Source organism: Schistocerca piceifrons, chromosome 7, assembly GCF_021461385.2.
Source record: "Schistocerca piceifrons isolate TAMUIC-IGC-003096 chromosome 7, iqSchPice1.1, whole genome shotgun sequence".
Lineage (NCBI taxonomy): Eukaryota > Metazoa > Arthropoda > Insecta > Orthoptera > Acrididae > Schistocerca > Schistocerca piceifrons.
In genome coordinates this window covers 179,890,733-179,912,688 of record NC_060144.1, presented here as the reverse complement: position 1 = coordinate 179,912,688, position 21,956 = coordinate 179,890,733, and the positions used below count along the sequence as shown (strand labels likewise).

At 38.1% G+C, this 21,956-nt stretch overlaps 1 protein-coding gene across 1 annotated transcript in view; it reads left to right on the top strand.

The window, feature by feature from the left end:
* LOC124804605 (protein polybromo-1) overlaps window positions 1-18,872 on the top strand; it is a 334,390-nt gene extending 315,518 nt beyond the window's left edge. Inside the window, exons 31-34 of the mRNA XM_047264803.1 lie at window positions 6,787-6,872; window positions 17,989-18,060; window positions 18,143-18,254; window positions 18,338-18,872. Coding sequence (XP_047120759.1) covers window positions 6,787-6,872; window positions 17,989-18,060; window positions 18,143-18,254; window positions 18,338-18,554 — 487 coding nt within the window. The 3' untranslated portion in view covers window positions 18,555-18,872. The remainder of the gene's footprint in view (window positions 1-6,786; window positions 6,873-17,988; window positions 18,061-18,142; window positions 18,255-18,337) is intronic.
* The last annotated feature ends 3,084 nt before the right edge of the window (window positions 18,873-21,956 follow it).

Here is a 21,956-nt window from a genome sequence, read left to right as displayed (position 1 = left end):
TTTACTCCCAGGTTGATCTGTTATGCCTAAACCACATGTATAACTTCCACGTATGGGACTAATCTATTGTAGAGGATTCCAGATAAAACCTAACATGCAACATTCGACAGAATGATCTTATTTCTGTAAAAGTAGGCTCTTCCATTTTTGGCTTTACTGTATGGTATATCCATTGCTCCCTATCAGTGCAATCACCCCCGAGTATTTCTTTAAAATATTCCCTCCATCTGCTCATGACTTTCCTCTTTTGTCAGCATGTTTCCGTCCTTATCCTTGCAGCCTATTATTTTACTTGTGTCCTTCTCTTAACTACTTATAAAACTCTCTACTCTCATTCCTATTATAATGCTATTCATTGTCTTTTATCTTTCTTTTTAAGGCTTCTCTTTTCTTTCTTCTGCATACCCTTGTTGGTCTATCCACTTTTTAATTATACAGTCTGGTTAATTCATGTATTTCGTTGAAGACATTTTAGTCCTGCTTCTTCTGTTGAACCAGCTGTCTACATTCATCATCATACCACTCCTCATTTCTGGGTCTTCTGGATTCTCAAATTACATCCTTTGCTACAGTTATGATAGTATTCTTAATACTTTCCCATTCATTATCTATGTCATTACTGTGCTCCACTAGCTGTAGCTCCTGTTTCAATTTATTCTGATATTCAAAAGCTCTTTATCTCTATCTTCCATTATGTGTATATTGCATTTCACAATTCCCATAGTTTTCCATTCATATGCCATAGTAGTCCTTTGCCTCACTTTTGCAGCTACAGGGTTGTCACAGTCTGCCTTTGCTCCCCGAAACATGTGTACATTTTCAGTGTTGCCGGCCCACCTTTTGGATACCAGTGTATGGTCAATTTCATTGTATCATTCATTCCTGGAATTTTTGAGGTCCCTTTGTGAATATTTTTCTGGAGAATGTGCTTACAGATTTAAAATCATTGGCAGGTACAAACTGGGCAACACTCAGCCCATTAGTATCTGTTTCCCCCATGCAAGCTTCCCTTAGCTTAAAGGGTGTGTAAAGGTTTTTCTTTTCTGAGATTTGCATTATAATCCCAGAGGATTATACTTGAATCATGTGTAAGTATTCTTTCACATACTTCATGCAGTTGATTGTAAAAGCAATTCACAAGATCATCATCTGATTCTTCTGTTGGAGTGTACATGTTTAAAAAAGTTGTCTTTTGGAATCTTCCAGTTATTCTGAGGGTGCATGTTTTGTCATTATATGGCATAAAGGCAAGGATAGATATGCACATATTTTTGCTACAATGAACCCAACATTAAGAGCTCCTTGTTTGTCACCTTTCCCAGAGTAATGTGATGTAAAATTTTGCTTTCGCATGTCTCCTTTAGCGTTCATCTGATTTCGTGGAGGGCAGCTAATTACAATCCATAATTCAATGATTCTTCAGCTACACTTTTCATTGCTCCTGGTTACAGCAGGGTACACACATTCCATGTTCCAATTTTAAGAGTCCTATTCATATCCTTGTTCCTTAGCTTATTTCATCTTCAGAGAACTATTTCTCCTGCTCTTATCTGCACAGACCATTTCCCACCGGGGTTGGACACCCAGTCTTTCACAAGGTTGCTCAGGTTCCCAGAGTTTGCCAACTTGGAGATGAGAGAAGGGACTGAGTAGCAGAGGCTATGTGACTTTATCTTGCCTAAAGTCATGTTTCACACATCACTACCCATTTCAACCAAAGCCCTTTTTTAAATTGACTATGAAAAAGTCTGTGTTAGAGAACATCATCGTAAATATATGGGAATTTTGAAAAGAGTGGATGCGTCTCAGAAAGACATCTGCTTTATAGAGAATTTATATTTGAACCAGAAAGCACAAGTTAAGTTTGACAATGAGCTCACCAACTTGGTTAACGTCTGTAGAGACCTCTGACGAGGGTGCAAGCTGTTATTCTATTTTTACGTGGACAGTATTTTTCAGGAAGCACTTGGTTATGTAGAAAAAGGCATAAACATTAACAGAGTCATCATCAACAACATTCGAAGTACTGACGATACAGTATTGATTGCTGATATATGGTCTTCAACAAACTCTTCAACCCCTCGGGTCAAGAGATGAGTGGGTGTATAACTTTGGACGGGTGAGGCAGTGACATTTTCAGTGTGTCGGAGGCCGAGCTCCAAGAGCTGGTGAGTGTCTGTCTTGCACCTGAAGGTGTGAGAGAAACAGCAGTGTCTGACATAACATTTTATCGACGTGTTTGTTACAGTGAGTATTTTCTCTTGTGGTGTGCAGGAAACAGGCTTGGTGAAGGTGGGCTGCTCACCGAGGCGTCAGTGAGAAATGCTGGACACAACACCCAAACAGCTTACACAGTTTGCGGCCGGTTAAGCACCCTGCCTGACGACGAAGCAGTGCAAGGGTGGCAGTGGGACCCCATGAGGTGGCCCACTGATGTGCTGCAGTTAACTCGAAGCCTCAGCTTGCTTGAAGAGGGATATGCACTGAGACCTGTACCCACAGCATCTTTCGGATGGCTGTTGTCTTGAAAGAGGATGCCCAGGGCTTTCTCAGCACACACAATGCACAGACAGGAAGGCTGTGCACATACAGTCTGAGATGTGATACTCAGGTGCCTACCCAGCAAGTAGAAGATGACAGCTTGGAGTAGATCGGGCTAGGACCTTCACCAGAGAAAGGCCTCTTAGGTCTGAATCTTCTACCACAGAGCCTTTTCCAGAAAAGAAAAGAAACACACACACACACACACACACACACACACACAATACAGGTGCGCATACGAAAAAACCACACCTCTTATCCACGTGACCGCTATCTCCATCGTCACTGACCCGAGCGGCCACAGGTAGCTGTTATGTGTGGTTGAGGTGTCCGTGCTTGCTTCTCTCTCTCTCTCTCTCTCTCTCTCTCTCTCTCTCTCTCTCTCTCTCTCTCTCTCTCTCTGTGTGTGTGTGTGTGTGTGTGTGTGTGTGTGTGTGTGTGTGTTTCCTGGTCTGAAGAACGCTATGGCCGAAAGCTCAGTGTATAATAGTCTTTTTTCATTGTGACTGGCTGCAACTCAACATGTCATCTTTGCAGTGAGTAACAGTTTTTTCTTTTTCGTAATATTGTTGGTATTCCAACTTGGACATTCCATTGTTTGAAAATATGAGATATGTTCAAAAAATTCTGGAAAATTCGTAATTTTGTGCCAATGGCATGGTGTGTTCGACCAAAATTTGGTTGGCATCCCTGCATCAACCTGCGTTTAATGTGTGGCTGCTGGTAGTTTCATTCTTGTATGTCTGTTACTTGTTGTCCAGAGCTGTTGTATTGAGTAGAACGTTGTGTGGCACATTTTGTGAATTTCAAGATGGCAGAGTTAGAGGAGCAATGTATCTGCATTAAATTTTGTGTGAAGTTCAAAAAATCCTATACAGAGGCACAATAAATGATGCAAGAAGCATATGGTGACGAGTGTTTAAGCCGTACTCGGTGTTACGAATTGTTCATATGGTTTAAATTCGGCCGGATGGAAGTTAAAGATGACCCTCATGCAGTGTGCCCTTTGGCGTATACCGACAGTGCTCATGTCAGGAACAGCAACAACATTGTGTGTTCCAATCAAAGACTGACTGTTCGAGAGATTGCAGAAGAATGTAACATTTCAGTTGGATCATGTCTTGAAAGCAGCATCTTGGAATGCATTGTGTTGCCGCCAAGTTCGCCCCACGGCCCATGAATCAAGACCAGAAAGACCTTTACCTTGCAATCTGTGAAGAGCTTTTGGATTGTGCAAATGAGAATGAGATGTTCCTTAAGAGATTCATAACTGGTGATGAGATGTGGTTCTATGGTCATGATGTTGAGACCAAGGTCTGACCTTTACAATAGGTCGGGAAAGGTTCTCCAAGACAATAGAGAGCTGCAGAATGAGATTTTCACTCTGCAGTGGAGTGTGCACTGATATGAAACTTCCTGGCAGATTAAAACTGTGTGCCGGACCGAGACTTGAACTTGGGACCTTTGCCTTTAGCGGGCAAGTGCTCTACCAACTGAGCTACCCAAGCATGACTCACGACCCGTCCTCACAGCTTTAATTCCGCCAGTACCTAGTCTCCTACCTTCCAAACTTGACAGAAGCTCTCCTGCATACCTTGCAGAACTAGCACTCCTGGAAGAAATCATTTGTCAAGGATACTGCAGAGACAGGCTTAGCCACAGCCTGGGGGATGTTTCCAGAATGAGATTTTCACTCTGCAGCGGAGTGTGTGCTGATATGAAAGCTCGTCAGGTCAGGTCAAAGGTCAAAGCCATGCTGATAGTTTTCTTTGACTTTGAAGGATTAGTTAATCATGAATTCATGCCACATGGACAAAATGTTAATGAATGGTTCCATCGGGACGTTTTAAGACAAAATTTACGGTTCTTGCATCACAAAAATGCACCCATACATTCATCCTTGTTGGTGCGTGACTATGGCACAAAAATGGCGCTGCCTCATTCTCTGTACTCTCCAGACCTGGTCCCTGCAAACTTTTTTTTAATTTCAGAAGTTGAAAACCGTATTGAAAGGACGAAGATTTGCAACGATAGACAAGATAAAAAATATTCATGGATGGCACTTTGCTGGATACAGCAAGAGGTGTACCACGACTGCTTCTGAAAGTGTAAATGGTATTGGGAAGGGTGCGTCAATTGTGGAGGAGAGTATTTTGAAGGAGACCATGCACAATAAATGAAAGATTAGCATAGACAACATTTGTAACTGAGAAGATGATGATTTGATCTGATTTTCATGGAACATATGCACTGTGCCAGGATAACCACACACCGCTCGTTTTGATCACTCTCCGCCTTCTGTACATCCACTCCATAACCTGTAGTATTTTTCTCCATGTTCTGACAGTTTGTCACTAGATGGTAGCACTAGACAGATACGGAATACAAATGTTAAATGCCTAGAATAGTGTATTATTTTAATGGGACATGTTCTGGAAGTCAAGTTCAGAATGTTGTTGATAAAAATGTGGGGCCAGACAATTGACTAGCCTACAGATGAGTTAATTTGAAGTCTAATAAACTGAGAAACCTTGTATAAATTGTGTTTCTAAATAAAATATTTGGTCTAGATGTGTTTGAAATGATAGCGAATTTTTTTCATTTGTGTTACGTTAATATATATGATCTCGGCACACTTTCCAATAGCTTACAAGCTGATATGTGACATAAGTGTGTTGGTTTTGCACATCTAAAAATATGGCAGTTGAAAAAATTAATTACATGAGAAATGTAAATTAAATGCAACTAAGCTACATAGTCACTTGAACCTCCGTCTGTTTTACATTATCCACAACAATTGCAGAAGTGTTTTGTTGGCAGTCGTAAAATTAGTAGCTGAAACTTGTACAAGCATTATCGGTTTCCAAGTAATGAAGCATTATTGCTGAGAGAAGTGTCAAGGTATCTATGAACATTATTGCTAAGCCACTTTACAATTGATGAAAAATAATAATAGATACACTGTATTAGATAGGATTGTATATACATATAGAAGCTGTTAAATGTGCACGAGTAAATGTAAGCATATCATCGTAGAACCGGACACCTGTAGTGCGATAGGTCTACATTTCTTAAAGTATGTAGAAATTTGAGGGAGGGACACTCTTGTGCTAAGTACAGTGAAAATAGCACCTGGGATGTATGACAAAACAGTCATGTTCTTTCAGATTTTCCTTTTGTATCGACAAATTGCAAGCAGTTACTATGAGGTCTCTTAAATCTGCATAATTATGGTTTCAGCTGACATCTGTAAGGCACAGCTGAGTGGATTGAGTTAATTCCCCCTGTTGATTACAGCACATATCACTGTGTTCTCTCTAGTTTTCATGGACAGCCATTGATTGAAGTCTGGTTTTTTGATTCATAGTAGTGCATTACTTCATCATAATCATTTGTCAAGAAATTGGCTTCCATAAACTTTGCCACGAACATACTCAAAAAAAGGGAACTTGCTGTGCTACGATACTAGAGCCTGTTCCATGCGTGGTATTTTAAGCATATTCTGCACCTATAAACTGCTATTTATTGTGGATGTTTTCTTTACTCCTTTATGGCTGATATGCACACTTAAAATTTAAATGTTACTGGAAATGCCTGGAAAACTATTCAGAGAGAATTTTATCTTTCTAATAATAGTTGCAAACACAGCTGCTGACCTTAATCAGCCTTTATAAAGGTAGTTACAGACTTAACTAATCTGCAGATAAAAATGTGTGGAACAATTTAATCATAAAAGTAATTGGCAAATAAACAGGTACTAGCCAAGTTGATCTTTTGTTTTCTTTTATTTTTTTCTCACAATAAAGCTGTCTGTGTTCAATACTTCTGCAATGTGTAGATTTACATTTCGTGCTTGTGCCATCCTGCAGCATGACAACAGTTTTTCTCATTCCCTTCATGTTGCAGTGTTTCCAGATATCGTGCGCAGGTGTGTCCATCTTGCATGACTTTTTGTTGTTGTCAATATTTTGAGGCTGCTTTAGTTATTAGGAAAATGTTTTTAATGACTGGTCATTGCATAGTTAATACATTTTACACATCTGTACTATTGTTTTTAATCAAAACAACACTTTCATTGTACTTAATATGCAGCTTGCATTGACTAGTGTTACAGTGTCATTAATACCAGCAAAAAGTGACAATGTCATCAAAGGATGCATACAGCCAGCTGTAGATTGTTTGTTGGCATGGTGCATGCTTGCTTATGTGTGTGTAGTCTAGCCCCTCCTGTTGTGTTATGTGTAGGAACTTTGTGCCGTCGAGGAGGCCTGTGATGACTCCCAGCCGACCTCCAGCTCCTGTCACTCCACAAGCTCCCCTGCATGGCATCTGTGAGTAGCACACCAGTCTCACTTGTGATTTCTAATTGGGAAAGAATGATTGTTTTGTTTGATAACTTAACCATTAGTATACCTGGGTATGCCACATAACCATAATATGTTTTAATGAATTTTTGTGTAAGCATTTGCATGTGTTCCCGATAAGCATTGGTAAAGTTTCATGATCACTAGTTCAATACTGCGGGGTAAAGTCAGCTTTTGATCCCATAGCATACCTTCCTGCAGTGTACCCTGAGTTTTCAGCAGCTTTGAGACAGCCCATCTCTGGTAATATTTTCTTGAAGGAAACAGAACTAGACCATTGTAAAATTTTTGTGCTTTCTTAAGTGAAATAGTAAAGAAAGATTTTGTGATCAGTTTTCAGATGTATAATTCAAAGCAAAGTTGGCAGAGAAATTATCTGGTTGAAAAAAAATGTGAAGTATAGCTTCTTATATCTCCAGAAGAAAGTGCGTGGTTTACCTGAAACTGCATTTTACCACTTACAACACAGTGTCTTAAAATATATAAAATTGCGATCTCCTATTGCATTCCTATAGTTTTCAATTTGAAGGAATAGTTGAAAACTTTTATAAAAACACAAAAATATGTGTTTTAGCCGACTTTTGCAAAAAAAAAAAAAAAAAAAGTATTGTTCTGCAAACTCTTAAGCCGTTGTCATTAGAAAGACCCTGTTGCACCTAACTGGTTTTGGTTTTGGAACGTTAGAGCACGGTACACATATTAAATCTATCATCTTTTGTTCTAAATATTTTTGTAGGTGGTGTTCAACAGCTTTTAGGAAGGTTAAGATTTGCATTATGAAGTTCACAACTGTACCACAATTTTTATCAAAGACAAGAGATTTCGGTCTGATATCACACCATCTTTGGGTCTCCTGCGCCAAAACAAGATAACCAAATAATAAGTGTGTACAATTGTAATACATAACAATTACATGTATAGACACTACTGTCTACCATGACATTTGAATACAAGAGAATAGTTACAAAACAGCTCAGCTATGCATTCACACAGTTGCAAAACCAGTTGTAACTTGTAGACTGTTCAGTTACTATTATTGGCTGTCTAAGAGTAACATTTATGTCTCGACAACATCACAGACGGTTGTGTGCATTCTGTTATCGTGTTTTGAACTGAATGGGCCAAGGATGTTACAGTGGAAGTCTTTAAACATTTCAGATATATAATTATTACTGATTTAGTCAAACTGTCTACATATCACAGATGCCAGTAATGCTCCTAATTTGACTAATGATCACATTACTTTTAGTTCACTAACAGACCAGTTATGTTTTAAGGTCGCTGAACAATAAAAACAATCATTAAACAAATGCAATAAAGCAATTCAGCAACACAGTAACACTGTTTGTGGACCTCCACGTCTCTCTGTAACAACTACTGCCTCTAGCATCTCTCAAATGTAGACAGTTTGACTAAATCAGTAATCCTTATATCTCTGGTATGTTTAAGACTTCCATTGTAAAGTCTCTGGCCAATTCAGTTTACAACGTGATAACTGGACACGCACAACTGTCTCTGATGTTGTCGGGACATAAATGTTTCTCTTAGGTGGCTAATAATGGTAATGGAACAGTCTATAAGTTACAATTGGTATTGCAACTATGAGAATGCACATCTGAGTTGCTTTTGTAAGTACTCCCTGTATTAATATGTCATGGTCTACAAGTAATGTCTGTACGTTTAGTGATGATGCATTATAACTGTACCCACTTGTTATCTAGTTTCTTCCCTTTGATGCTGGAGACCCGAAGGTGATCTAATGTTGGACTGAAATTGATTTCTGTAAGAAAAAATTGTGGAACAGCTGTGAAATTTATAGTGCAGTATTTTATCCTTTGTTAGGTTTCACAATTGTGTAATATTCTGGTGGGAAGATACTATCAAAATATTCTGATGAATAGGAAGTGAGTGAGAACAGCTTGGAAAAGTGCACAAAAGAGCATCACTAGTCGTAACTCTGCATGACATGTTTCAACAAGTTTTTGTGCTGAAATAACTTCTGTATTGAAATAGTTATCAACTTCAAAATTTAATGGTCCATTAGCCAAGACAAAGAAGATCATAGTATTAAAATTATTGCAGAACAGCTGAACACACATTCTATAAACTGTCTTCAAATTCCCACGATTGTCAGATTGTCAAAATTTTCGTGAATGTTCATAGAAATCTGCCTGACGTCTTTTGGAAAAGGATTCTTGTTAATGAACGTTTTGAATTTGTGTCTTCACTTTGTGTGATGTTATTGTTTCCAATCTAAAGTATAGCATGTTTGTGTTAACGTAGTTTGTGGGGGGAGACGCATCTGGAGTCATTACTGAAGTAATGAAGAGAGAAATCTAAGCAGAAGCATATTTGATTAGCTCCTTGACATGAACACGAGCAGTTATAGTGTCATTCCATAGACAGTCACTGAAACTATGAAAACTCGTACATGCCACCTTCTGATTTTGGGGAGAAATAAATGAATATAATCTTGCTTGGCTATTTTCCCATTGGAATCCGTGGACTTTAGCGATAAATGAATAATTTTCGGAACAACCCGTTTGGATAATAAGCTTGTCCTTAGATCAAATTTAAGGGCTTCAAGATGATATTTGGCTATTTAATGATGGCGTGACAGATTCCAAATTTTTGTACCTACCTCTTCAATAAATTAATCTACAGTCATTTTCTTCGTGTCCAGAATGCCCCAATCAGTACAGATCCATTGCCTATGTACAATAATTTCCTGTGGATCATGCTGTATGAAATAGCTAGCAATTGTAGATGCTATAGCTTCTGGTCCAGGAAACTGTTCTCAGTGATGTAGTGTGCTTTCTTTAAATTCCATTCTGCAAACTGCCATGCTGAAAAACTCAAGTGATTACCGCAGATTATTACACATACAAAACAGGGAACACTTTCTTTATTGCTTGATTATTTATGCACTTTTATTTTGTGTGTAAAGAATTTTATAGAGCTGAATGCAAATTATGATATCTAATTTTGCACCCCCAGACTTTACTTAACAAGTGTTAAGCATATTAAAAAACTTCAGATTGAATTTTAGTCCTGGTGGAATATGGACGTATTTTCACAGCACTGTTGCCTTCTCATTGTTTTTTTGGGGCCTTATATGCTCCCAAATGCGAAACCAAATCTAGGTGTTTTTTTTTTTTTTTTAGAACATGTTCTTTATAATGAAAATGGTTGAAAAGCGTTTTCAGAATATCTCTTACAAAATAGTGAGCTAAAAATACCCATTTTTGGCATTTTTACAAACATCTTCAACTTTGTCCTTAATTTGTAAACTATTGGAAAGCAATAGGATAATGAAATTTTATAGTCTTAAGACCTTGTGGTGCTATGTTACTACATGCAAGGTTTCAGATGTATCCCACAATTAGTTTTTTTCTGTCCAACACTGCTTCACGTTATCTTTATGAAAATTGTTCATGGTATCTTTTTTAAGTTATTCCACGTAAGAGAGGGCTAGATTGGCTAGCTTTGATTCTTTAGGTAAATATTTGCAGGGATATTATGTCGCAAAGTTGTCGAAAACTCAGGGGCACTATGAAAAACTGAGTTATGGGGGTCAAACAAATGACTAAATATATATCTGCAAGTACACACATCAAAAAAAGTTCTGCTGCGCCTCGGTTACGAGTGTTCCAGAACCTGTACAGAAAATTGGACTAGAGGTCAACATAAACATCATTTCCATCCGTTTTATTTCTCATGAAAACAACACATTGCATGTTGTAGCACCATACAGCGAGACCTTCAGAGGTGGTGGTCCAGATTGCTGTACACACCAGTACCTCTAACACTCAGTAGCACGTCCTCTTGCATTGATGAATGCCTGTATTCGTCATGGCATCAAGGCACTGTTGGTTCAGATTGTCCCACTCCTCAGTGGGTGGTGGGTCACGTCATCCATAAACAGCCCTTTTCAATCTATCCCAGCCATGTTCGTTAGGATTCATGTCTGGAGAACATGTTGGCCACTCTAGTCGAGTGATGTCATTATCCTGAAGGAAGTCATTCACAAGATGTGCACAGTGGGGGCGCGAATTGTCATCCATGAAGACGAATGCCTCGCCAGTATGCTGATGATATGGTTGCACTATTGGTCAGAGGATGACATTCACGTATCATACAGCCATTACGGTGCCTTCTGTGACCACCAGCGGCATATGTCGGCCTCACATAATGCCTCCCCAAACCATCAGGGAACCTCCACCTTGCTGCACTCACTGGACAGTGTGTCTAAGGTGTTCAGCCTGACCGGGTTACCTCCAAACAAGTCTCCGACGATTGTCTTGTTGAAGGCATTTGCAACACTCATTGGTGAAGAGAACATGCCAATCCTGAGAAGTCCATTCGGCAGGAGTGCAGTTGTGCATCATGCAGCCTATTGCGCACAGTTTTAGTCGTAACATGACATCCTCTGGCTGCAGGAAAAGCATTATTCAACATGGTGGCATTGCTGTCAGGGTTTCTCCAAGCCATAATAAGTAAGTAGCGGTCATCCATTGCTGCAGTAACCCTTGGGCGGCCTGAGTGAGTCATGTCATCGACTGTTCCTGTCTCTGTCTGTATCTCTTCCATGTCCGTACAACATTGCTTTGGTTCACTCTGAGATGCCTGGACACGTCCTTTGCTGAGAGCCCTTTCCGGCACAAAGTGCCAATGTGGACACAATCAAACCACATTATTGACCATCTAGCCATATTTGAACTGCAGGCAACACGAGCTGTGCAGCTCCTTCCTGATGGAATGACTAGAAATGATTGGCTGTCGGACCCCTTCTGCCTAATATGCGCTGCTCATGCATGGTTGTTTACATCTTTGGTTGAGTTTAGTGACGTCTCTGAACAGTGAAAGGGACTGTGTCTGTGATACAATATCCACAGTTAACGTCTATCTTCAGGAGTTCTGGAAACTGGGGTGATGCAAAATTTTTTTGATGTGTATTAAATTGGTGAACATAAAACTTTACCAATGTTCACTGTCAACATGTGTGAATGGTACCAGCAAATATCATCAGTATCGATGATTGTCATCTGGGAAGTTTTTCTGAAATTAGACCTATTGACATAGAGTGCCTCCCTGTCATTTGTTTGTTTATGAAAAGTTTTACAAACAGTTGATGTTGGGGCCACTGTTTTGCACAAGACAAGAAACTCCAAGTAGTTATTACGCTTCTGCATTTGTATTTAGCAAATGGTGGTTGCTGAATTTGTTTATTCTGTGGGTATGGAATAGGTAGAGGTAAATTAAAACAAGACATTGTTGATACTGTTTCAAATGGTATTGCAAGAAGACAATTTTATTTATGCATTGTGTTCATAATGAGAGTGATTATGTATTTAAGAATGAACATGTGTTCAACCATTTTATGTAATTTAATTGTGTGATGTGCCATCATACAAATGATTGGAAAGTTTTTGTCATCGCACCTGCACTCAGAAGTACTAAGCTAAGTGGTGTGCTTCATATACATCACTCACAACAATCCAGTAGGGCGATATTTGCGATTGCATTATTTTGATGCTTAAAAATGGGGCTTGAAAATGGCGAAGGCCGAAACTGTGCAGTAGTGCAGAAATAAACTAAAAATTCACTGTTGAATATGCCATGGAGTCACTTATGAAGTTGAGTAGAAGGTAGATGCATAAACTACATCATAAACCTTCTACCTTTTTTTACATCACAGCATTGGCAGAATGTGCGTGCATGCATGCTTCGGTTTTTCCTGCCAGAGGTGTGGTCTTCTCATCCATATAATTAAAATAAAACTAGGTGTATGTACAAAAGAAGAGCAAAAATGATACTACGGTTGTACAGTTGAACTCTGAATAACTCTGGCATTAATACTTCTGAAATTGAGGTAGAAGAGATGAGGTAGTAAATACTATCTGAAAGAGCCTGACAGCTAAACTGTTCTATTTTACTGCCACCCTGTCAGAGAAATTAGAAAGGTAATAAAATATAGCCAAACTGGAAATAACCGTAGACTGAAACTTCCATCCACTTTGATTATGATCCGGCGGGGTGTACGTGGCTGAACCTGTTTTATAGAGTAACTGTTGGAAAAAATATTATCAAGAATGCCTTTAAAGCATAAATTTTAAACCGTAGAAACCAGGTGAACAGCAAAGTGATAAAACACACTGACAATATACATGAAGCCTTGGGAACTAATTAACAAGTACTCGTAAAACTGTCAGGAAGACACCAAAGGTGTGTGTGTGTGTGTGTGTGTGTGTGTGTGTGTGTGTGTGTGTGTGTGTGTCTACAATGGTTGTGTGTCTACACACACACACTGTAAATTTTTCACTTGTATGAAGTGAAAAAATCCTATATCATTGTAGAACTGGTATGTGGAATAAACTATTTTAAATTAGACATGACAATAACACAGTGAAAGACTGAATGCTGTATGTAATATAAATGGATAGACAAAAAGTCTGCTCACCAAGTGGTGGCATTAGTAAACACATTTAAATGTTACGGAAATGTGCAAGCTTTTAGAGCCAGTGGCTCCTTCTCCTGGCGGAACGGTTGAAGGGAAGGGAAGAAGTATGAAGGAAAAGGACTAGCAAGGTTTAAGAAATAGGAGAGCTATCAAAAATTCGCCCAGATCCTTGGGTCAGGGGAGGCTTAACCACATAGCACTGGTTGAGAAGGAAAGACAGATTGTCAAGGACTTCACTGAGCAAGATTTGAATACCTGAGAGATTAAAAGCCGAAGATAGGGTAATAAGCAAAACAGAGATTAGTGAAAAATGTCATGGAAGAGCTAATAAGAGCATATAGCTAAAACATATTAGACAGTTGGGGGTGGGGGGTGGGGGGGAAATAGGCAGATCCGGAAATAAAAGATATAAAAAACTGAAAGCAAGTGAAGAAACAGAATAGTTACTGAAAAGAAATGCTGAGACTAAGACATTTACATAAATTTAGGTCAGGTGAATGGTGAGATCCAAGCACATGTAATACCAGTTTCCACCTGCAGAGTCCTGAGAAACTTGTGTTTAGAGGGAGAATGCAGAGGGCATGTGTGGTCAAACAGGCACCAGTGTCACAACTGTCAGGTTGTAGTCCATGGTCTGCAACAGGATATGGTGTGTGTTGCCTTCGCCAACCACACCATGCACTACCATCTTTTACCTCCTTCCTAAGGTCCATAAACCTAATCACCCACGCTGTCCTGTAGTTGCTGGCTTTAGGACAGTCTTTGTATGTATGCTTGCTTTGGTTGACCAATATCTGCAGCCTATAGTACAAAGACTCCTCACCACAATATTAAGGAAATCAACCATTTCCTAGATTGTCTGAAATCTATGACCACTCACTACCACCACACACCTTGCCTCTGACCATTGATGCAACCTCCCTTGATACCATCATTCTGCGTGTACATGGTCTGTCTGTTGCTGAACATTACCTCAACCAAAATCATGGGCAAGGACTAGGGAAACAGGCCCCTTCCTATGCTAATCTTTTTATGAGTAGTTTGGCGGGGTCTATCCTGGAATCCATAAGCCTGCAGTCCCTGGTTTGGTTTTGATATATTGATGACATATTTGCCATGGTGAGGCTGACTTGTTAAGATTTTTGGAATCTCTAAATACATTCTCCCAATTAAATTTCGCATTGTCCTATTCCAGACCTCATGCCACTTTCCTTGATGTGGACTTCATCCTCACTGATGGTCAGCTACACACTTCTGTTCACATTAAACCTACAAACAAGCAACAGTACTTACGTTTTGACAGTTGCCATCCTTTCCATGTCAAACATTCTTTTTTATGTAGCCTCGGCATTTGCTGGTACTACTGATCCCTCCAAAAAACAACTTGAGAGTACACCTTTGGTCACTCTGCACTATTGTGGTCTTGAATGTATAATCAGTTACTTCAACAAGGCTATGACTTCATAAAATCATGCCCTGAAGTGAAGTCCATTCTGATAGGTAACTGGTGAAACATGTGCTATTGGAAGGAGAGCAATCTCATGCCATGTATCAGTTGTTGTAAACATTGCTGGACCTTCTGCATTGGTATGACTACCACCAAGTTACCAGTCAGGATGAATGGACATACACAGAGGGTTTATGCTGGCAACGCACAGTATCCTGTTGCAGAGCATTCTCTACAATATGACACTTGTGACCTTGATGCCAGTTTCATCACATGCGTCACCTGGGTTCTCCCTCTAGTTTCTCAGAACCCTGCAGGTGGGAACTCGTGTTAAAATATGTGCTTGGTTCCCATCATCCACCTGCCCAAAAATCCGCATTAATTTCTTTGGTCTCAGCATTTCTTTTAAATAAATATAGTGTTTCTTCACTCTCTTTTAGTTTTCTATATCTCTTATTTTCCGACTGAGTAGTAATCAGCCCTCCACCATCTGTCCAACATATGTACACTGCAATTGGCTTTCTGCTCTTATTAACTCTTGCCTGGTTTTTTTCAGTAATCTCTGTTTTGCTTAGTACTCTATCTTCCACCTTCAAGCTCTCAGGTTTCCAAATCTCACCAGTGCAGTCCCCAACAATCAGTCTTTCCTTCTCATCCCATGCAGTAAGTCTTCCCTGCAGGTTCTTGGCATCTTTTCTGCAACACTCCCCATTTCTTATACCTTGTCAGTCCTTTTCCTTTATCCCTTTTCTATTCTCTTCAACCCTTCTGCCAGAAGAAGGGGCCACTGCCTTCAAAAGCTTAACACATTTCTATAATTTTTATGTGTGTTTTCTCCTGCCACCATTTAGTGCCTAGATTTTTTTATTCATCCAATTATATTTTCAAAAAAATTGTTATTTTTGAGTGCTGTGTGTGATATTTATAATAATTTGACTTCCTGCTATTGACCAGAACATTCATGTTACAGAGGTATGTAACAGTGCACCAGATCATGCCACACAGTGTGCTAATTTTGAATATATAGAAGTGAATAAGTAGGAAGTATACAATGAATATGAATGTTGAAGAATAAATATCCAGCTGTGTGGTACTGCATATCCAGTATGATTACCAAGATGTGCTTAAAAGGAATGTCGAAACCTCTGCGTACCCTATTAATTCTAGAATTAGTGACAACATGCAACTATCTACACAAAAAATGAGTGTGACCCTGTCTCAAAATGTAGACAAGTATCATATATCCCTACCTTCAATATGGAAAGGATAAATTGTTACTGCATAGAGGAGATGTTGAGTTGCAGACAGGTACAGTGAAAAGACTGTGAAAAATTAAGTCGTCAACTGAGCCGGGTGCTAGTGCCTGGAGACAGTGGGCATGCATGTGTGAGCTATTTTTGTGTGAATGTGTGTGTGTGTGTTCCCTATTTTTGAAGCAGTGCTTTATTATTTTAACAAGCATTTTCATTTTGCCTGCGTGCAACTCAATGTGTCTTCAATGTGGTGAGTGGCACTCTATATTTCTACATTGCTGTCATACCATCTTTAGTAAAATATTTGGAACTGTGCCTAAAAAAAGAAGGTAATATACAGCAACACCCGAACAAAATGCTTATAGAATTACTATGTGCCTTTAGAAAAGAACTAATCAGAACCATAGAAGTTAATACAGCTTCATAAATAATCCACAAGCAACTGCAGTCTGCATAGTGGAGGGCACATTGTACCGATATTATCAGTTTTCTTTCTTATTCCTTTTGTGTATTGAATGATGGAAAAAATTTTGTCTGAATGCCTCTGTATGTGCCTTAATCTCTCTTTATCTTTTTCTCACTATGAGTAGATTCCATACTTCAAATGTATTATAAGAAGACTATAAAGTATCTATCTACAACAGTTATAATTTCTTTTTTGGACTCAAAATGTTTCCCAGCTACAAATTTTTTGAAGTGTGAGTGATAGTAAAAGTCAGAGGATGCCAAATATGGGGGAATGGTGTGGATATTCCAAAAAATTCTTACTATTCGCAATAGCTATCTTGTTGTCAAAGTACCTGTGTTATTTTTCTCCTCTCACATTTTTCATCCGGCTGGTCCAGAAGTCTTTGTATAGTATTCACCAGTTATTACTTTACCATTTGACGGTACTGAGTGAAAATAATTTTTCTAGTATCCCAGAAGACATTGACAGTAATCTTTCCAGCAGATGAAATTGACTTTTCTTTTCTTTATCTGTCCTGAACTATCAGGTTCTACATAATATTGTTGTTACTATTTCATTTACGGTGTAACGTGATAGATCTTTATCTCATCCAAATCAGTTGCATCCTTTTTCAAAAGTTCTGCACGTGGCTGGTTAAGTTAAACATTTGATTTTATAACCTTTCACTGAATGCTTAACCATCTTCTAATGTCATCCATCACTTACCTTGAGGTCATTATCTTGGTTCTCTCATAAGTCTTGTGATCCAATGAAATATTCCCATGGTCCACTGTTCACCTATTCACCTCGTTATATTTCCTGCTTGCCATCATTCCTTTTTCATGGCATAATTATATTTTCTGTTTGAGTTGCGGAACTGTGAATGGTTGTATTGTAACGGGCAAACTGCGCGATATCTATTCAGATAAGTAGTTCGGTGTTACATATAATATAAATGACGATGCAGAAGAGATTTGCTACTACAGTATACTAAATACATCTTTCCACTTCATTTTTTATTTTTATGAATTCTGTTTTTCAAAGGAATTGTGTATGTTTCATTCAACAGCTTGCTGAATAGTTAGTTGTTGTTTTAGCAACTTACATAAGCAAAGAGAAAATGGGATGAAATGCGCATGTAAATACAAGTTAATTTGCTGCTGCATTTTTCATACCTCTTTCTTATGATGCCATTTATACCATTGTATTTTTGTGGTGGTTGTTTTTGTGTGTGCTATCACTAACATTTTTATACATTGCTTTGCACTACCTGTGTCATTGTTTCACTTGCATTTTCATTGGCTTTGTTTTTAATCATCAAACTCCTTGTGTATTTCTGTTACAACCGTATTGCTACAGCTTGCTCCAGTAGTGCTAAACATTCTTTTGTAGACAGATTGTTTTACAACTCACATATAAATTTTTGGGCTAGTATTCATAATGTGCTGCAGTAATTTGTTTTCTTTTTTTCACAGTGGTTAATCAGTCTCAGACTGCACATCAGAATTATTCAAGGGAAACACCATCACCACATACACAGCCTTCAGGTACCATAATGTTTGTTCAGCTCTCTCACTGATTTACATAGACTATTTTATAGTTCCACTAATATTTTGTTAATTCACCCAGTAGGTGGACAGTCTGTCTCATCAGTAGGCACTATCCAGAAACCAGTGGAACCAATATTTGTACCTGTTCCACCCCGTCCTCAGAGGCTTCTACATTCAGAGGCATACATCAAGTGAGTGCTTTACCTGATTCATTTTCTTATTCTGTTACATACTATGAATTATTTTTCATTGTTTTTCTTTTATGATATTGCAGGTATATAGAAGGACTGAATGTGGATAATAAATATATTAGCAACTGGAACAAACAGTTGGATGCTACACCAGAAAACACAAGTGTTCAAGATCCCAATAGGTTACCTGTGCACTGGTTGGGTAATGGTGTTGGCAACCATGGAAATGTTATCAATGCACTGTGGACACTGAGGGATTTTATGTTACGTGATGCTCTTGGCATTAGCAAAGTGATCTGAGTATAGTTTGTCTTCATAAATAAGTCGGAATTTGGCTCAGTATCATATACTGTTTTAAATGTCTGTAGTCTATATATTTTTGAATATTTTTTATTCAAATTTTAAAACTGTGGTATGATGTTAATTAATTCATTGATGAATGGTCTTGAGTATTTAAGAATTTTGTGAGTGTTTGTCTTCATAGCATATTAAGTATATGTGTGACCAACTACAATCATTTCCAGTACGTGAAAAATCATCTTCATATTTGTTTTATATAAAAGTTTTGTACATTGTTCCTCAAAGTTTGTGAGTCAACTGTGCCTCATCACTAAATAAAACATTGTTTATATGGTAGATTGTTCTGTCTCTCTCTCTCTCTCTCCCTTTTTTACTTGGAACAGAATTGCTTGGTGTATAGCTTTCTCTTATTTGGAGAAACATAATTTAAAAAATCAAGAAAATTGTCAAACTTACAGAGAGGCTGGCCTCTACTTTGTTTCCTGGTAAGTTTCTGAATTGAGTAGGTACTGGCCAGGCTTTTTGCCTCTTCAAAAAGTATGTGACTATTATGATCACTAGATACCGGATTATATGCATCATAGAAGCCTTAAAATATGCATGAAAAATGCATAAAAGGTGTTGAAATATGCAAGATCAAATAATAATAATAATAATAATAATAATAATAATAATAATAATAATAATAATAATATAATGCATGCAGTAACTACCATGTTTGTTTGTTTTTTAATAATAATAATAATAATAATAATTATTATTATTATTATTATTATTATTAAAAAACAAACAAACATGGTAGTTACTGCATGCATTATATCTCAAAGTCGGACCTGTGCATATCGGTTAAGACGAAGAGCACCGGCCATGTGAAAAATCGGTACATTTGGAATGCTGACATCATTTTCTGAATACTTACTGGTAGAGGTTAGGAATGTGGCCTTTCTGGGATTATATGTCAAAAATTTGTAAAATAGGGATGCATACCATGTTTCAAGAATTGTTCCGCCTTTGCTATTGTTGTCGTTAACAAGCGGATGCGTTGCAAGTGAGTCACAGCGAAACAATCAATATGTACCGGACCAACGTCGAGATATATTGCACGTAGAGGGGCACACTCAAATACTCTGTAATATTTTGTTTAAAAAACAACATATAATCATGAATTTGTTTTGAACAGCATTAAATTATTAATTAATACTATTGGGCCAAAGCATTATATATAATTTATTTTACATCTTTCTCTTATTGTAAACATAAACGGCCAAGTACTGTTCCAAATGCTTGGTAGTAAGATTCTGTCTTCGATCGCTCCAAACATTTTTATAAGCAGAAAAGGACCATTCTACATCAACTGAGGTAAATGGGCAGTATTTGAATTTGGCTGATATGTTGGCACTTATTGTTTCTGGTAAAAGTTCACTGTACCATTAATGAAACTATCAATTTGGCACAAGGGTTCAAAGCCTGGGTTATTGTTTAAAATGTTTTCAAACTTTACTTTAAGTTTTCTTGGCAATACCTCTAGCAATGAGGAGTACACTAGAATAATTTTATTCATTAACTCACTAGATTCATTCAGCACCAAACCTTGAGTTTCAAGCATTTTAATACTTGCAGGTATATGGGAAAAATGAGTGCTAAGCACAGCAATGTCTTTTTTTTAATACTGGTATAATTAAAAGCTTCCTTGCACTGGCAAACTGCCAAAGCCTGTGCACTATTGAAGTAGTTTACTGCCCGTGTAATGCCCTCGTAATGTTCATTGTAAAACAACACAGCTTCGACCCCGTGCCCCAACGAGTTACCGCTGGTTTGGGAGGTAAAGGCACATTCGGTAGTTTTTCTTTGTAGGTCTTGATGCAAGCGGAAGCCTTTAGAAACACTTCCTTTGTGGATGAAATCAGTTTATTTACATTCACAAATGTGGAACGTACTTCTTCAGCAAGGCGATGTACTCCACGAACAAAGCACGTCACATGAATCAAATTGGGATAAAATATTCAGAGGGCTTTCCCGGCTTGGATCATATAGGGAGCAGCATCAGAAATAAACGCAAACACTCTTTCGTCTGCAGAAGATTCTGGAAATATTTTTCAAATATCCTCCTTTACAAATCTGGTGATCATAGAATGTTTTACTTTTTCAAGTTCTTTGCAGGCCACTAAATAGGAAGAAGAAGGCTCTTATTTCAAAGCACCAACAATTATATTTCCAATCTAATGGCCACAAGTGTCTGTAGTTTTGTCAACAGAAATCCGGATAATGCTGTCCTTGAGTTCATTGCGTATTTCTTCCAGAACATTTACTTAAATTGATGGTATGTAATTTTTACGCCGTGTCGATTCATCTGGTATATTTGGATGTAAGCAATATTTGCGCAAGAAGGCTTTGAGAATAGGGTTTGTAAGTTTGTGAAGAGGAATATTGCTTGCAATGAATACTTCACACAGAATTATGTTAGACCGACTTTTTTGGTTACCTTTGGGCAAATCCCTGCTATTGCAACTTGCTTTTCTCAGAGGTTGTTGTTGTGATTCATTCTTCTGCATTCCTGTGATTTGAAGACTTGTCTTGACATGCTGGTCTATTTGAAACTTCTTTTTTGCATGAAATGATTTCTCGCAAACTTGACAATATAAAACAATTCCATCATGTGTATATATTCCAGGTTAGTCAGATATCCACGAAACTAAGTTTCTTTTTCCAGGTGGCATGAAGCACAACGTGTTACACGCTACACATTGTAAACACGTTCCACTGTGTACAAGTAAATAGAAAGCTACTAAAGACTAAAGCGACTAAAGACTTGCATAGTTTAATTTAATTGTTGTCGACACCTATAGTATGACAGCTGCGGGATTAACCGGTGTGTGTGTGTGTGTGTGTGTGTGTGTGTGTGTGTGTGTGTGTGTGTGTGTCAAAGGACCATTGACTCTATCTGCCTGTTCCTGTTCATCTTCTGTAATGATTTCGTTAGACATTGGCTCTCGGTTAGCGATGAAAAGCAGCCAAATATACAAATGCAAAAGCATATATTCTGGTCTCTAGTGATTGTTTTATTGTGCATCAGTTTGTTCAAGAAATAAGTGGATCTCCACATCAGACAGAAATATGGAATATTGTTTATTGACAGTATGATGCCAATACTTTAGAAGAATGGAATACAAGAAACATTAATTTAATATGATTTTTATTTTTCACTCCTTGAGACTTAGTCTTGAAATGTGTTGTCAGGGATTTGAACAGTTGTGTAAAATAATATTCATACTATCTTAAAAGTGATAGGTAGTGGACATAATTTCACTATAGATTTGATTGTTTTCTGCTTTCAATAAGAAAGACATACATATGCAACCTCACTGGACAAAGCAAAACGAAAGAATCACTAAAGAAGAAATT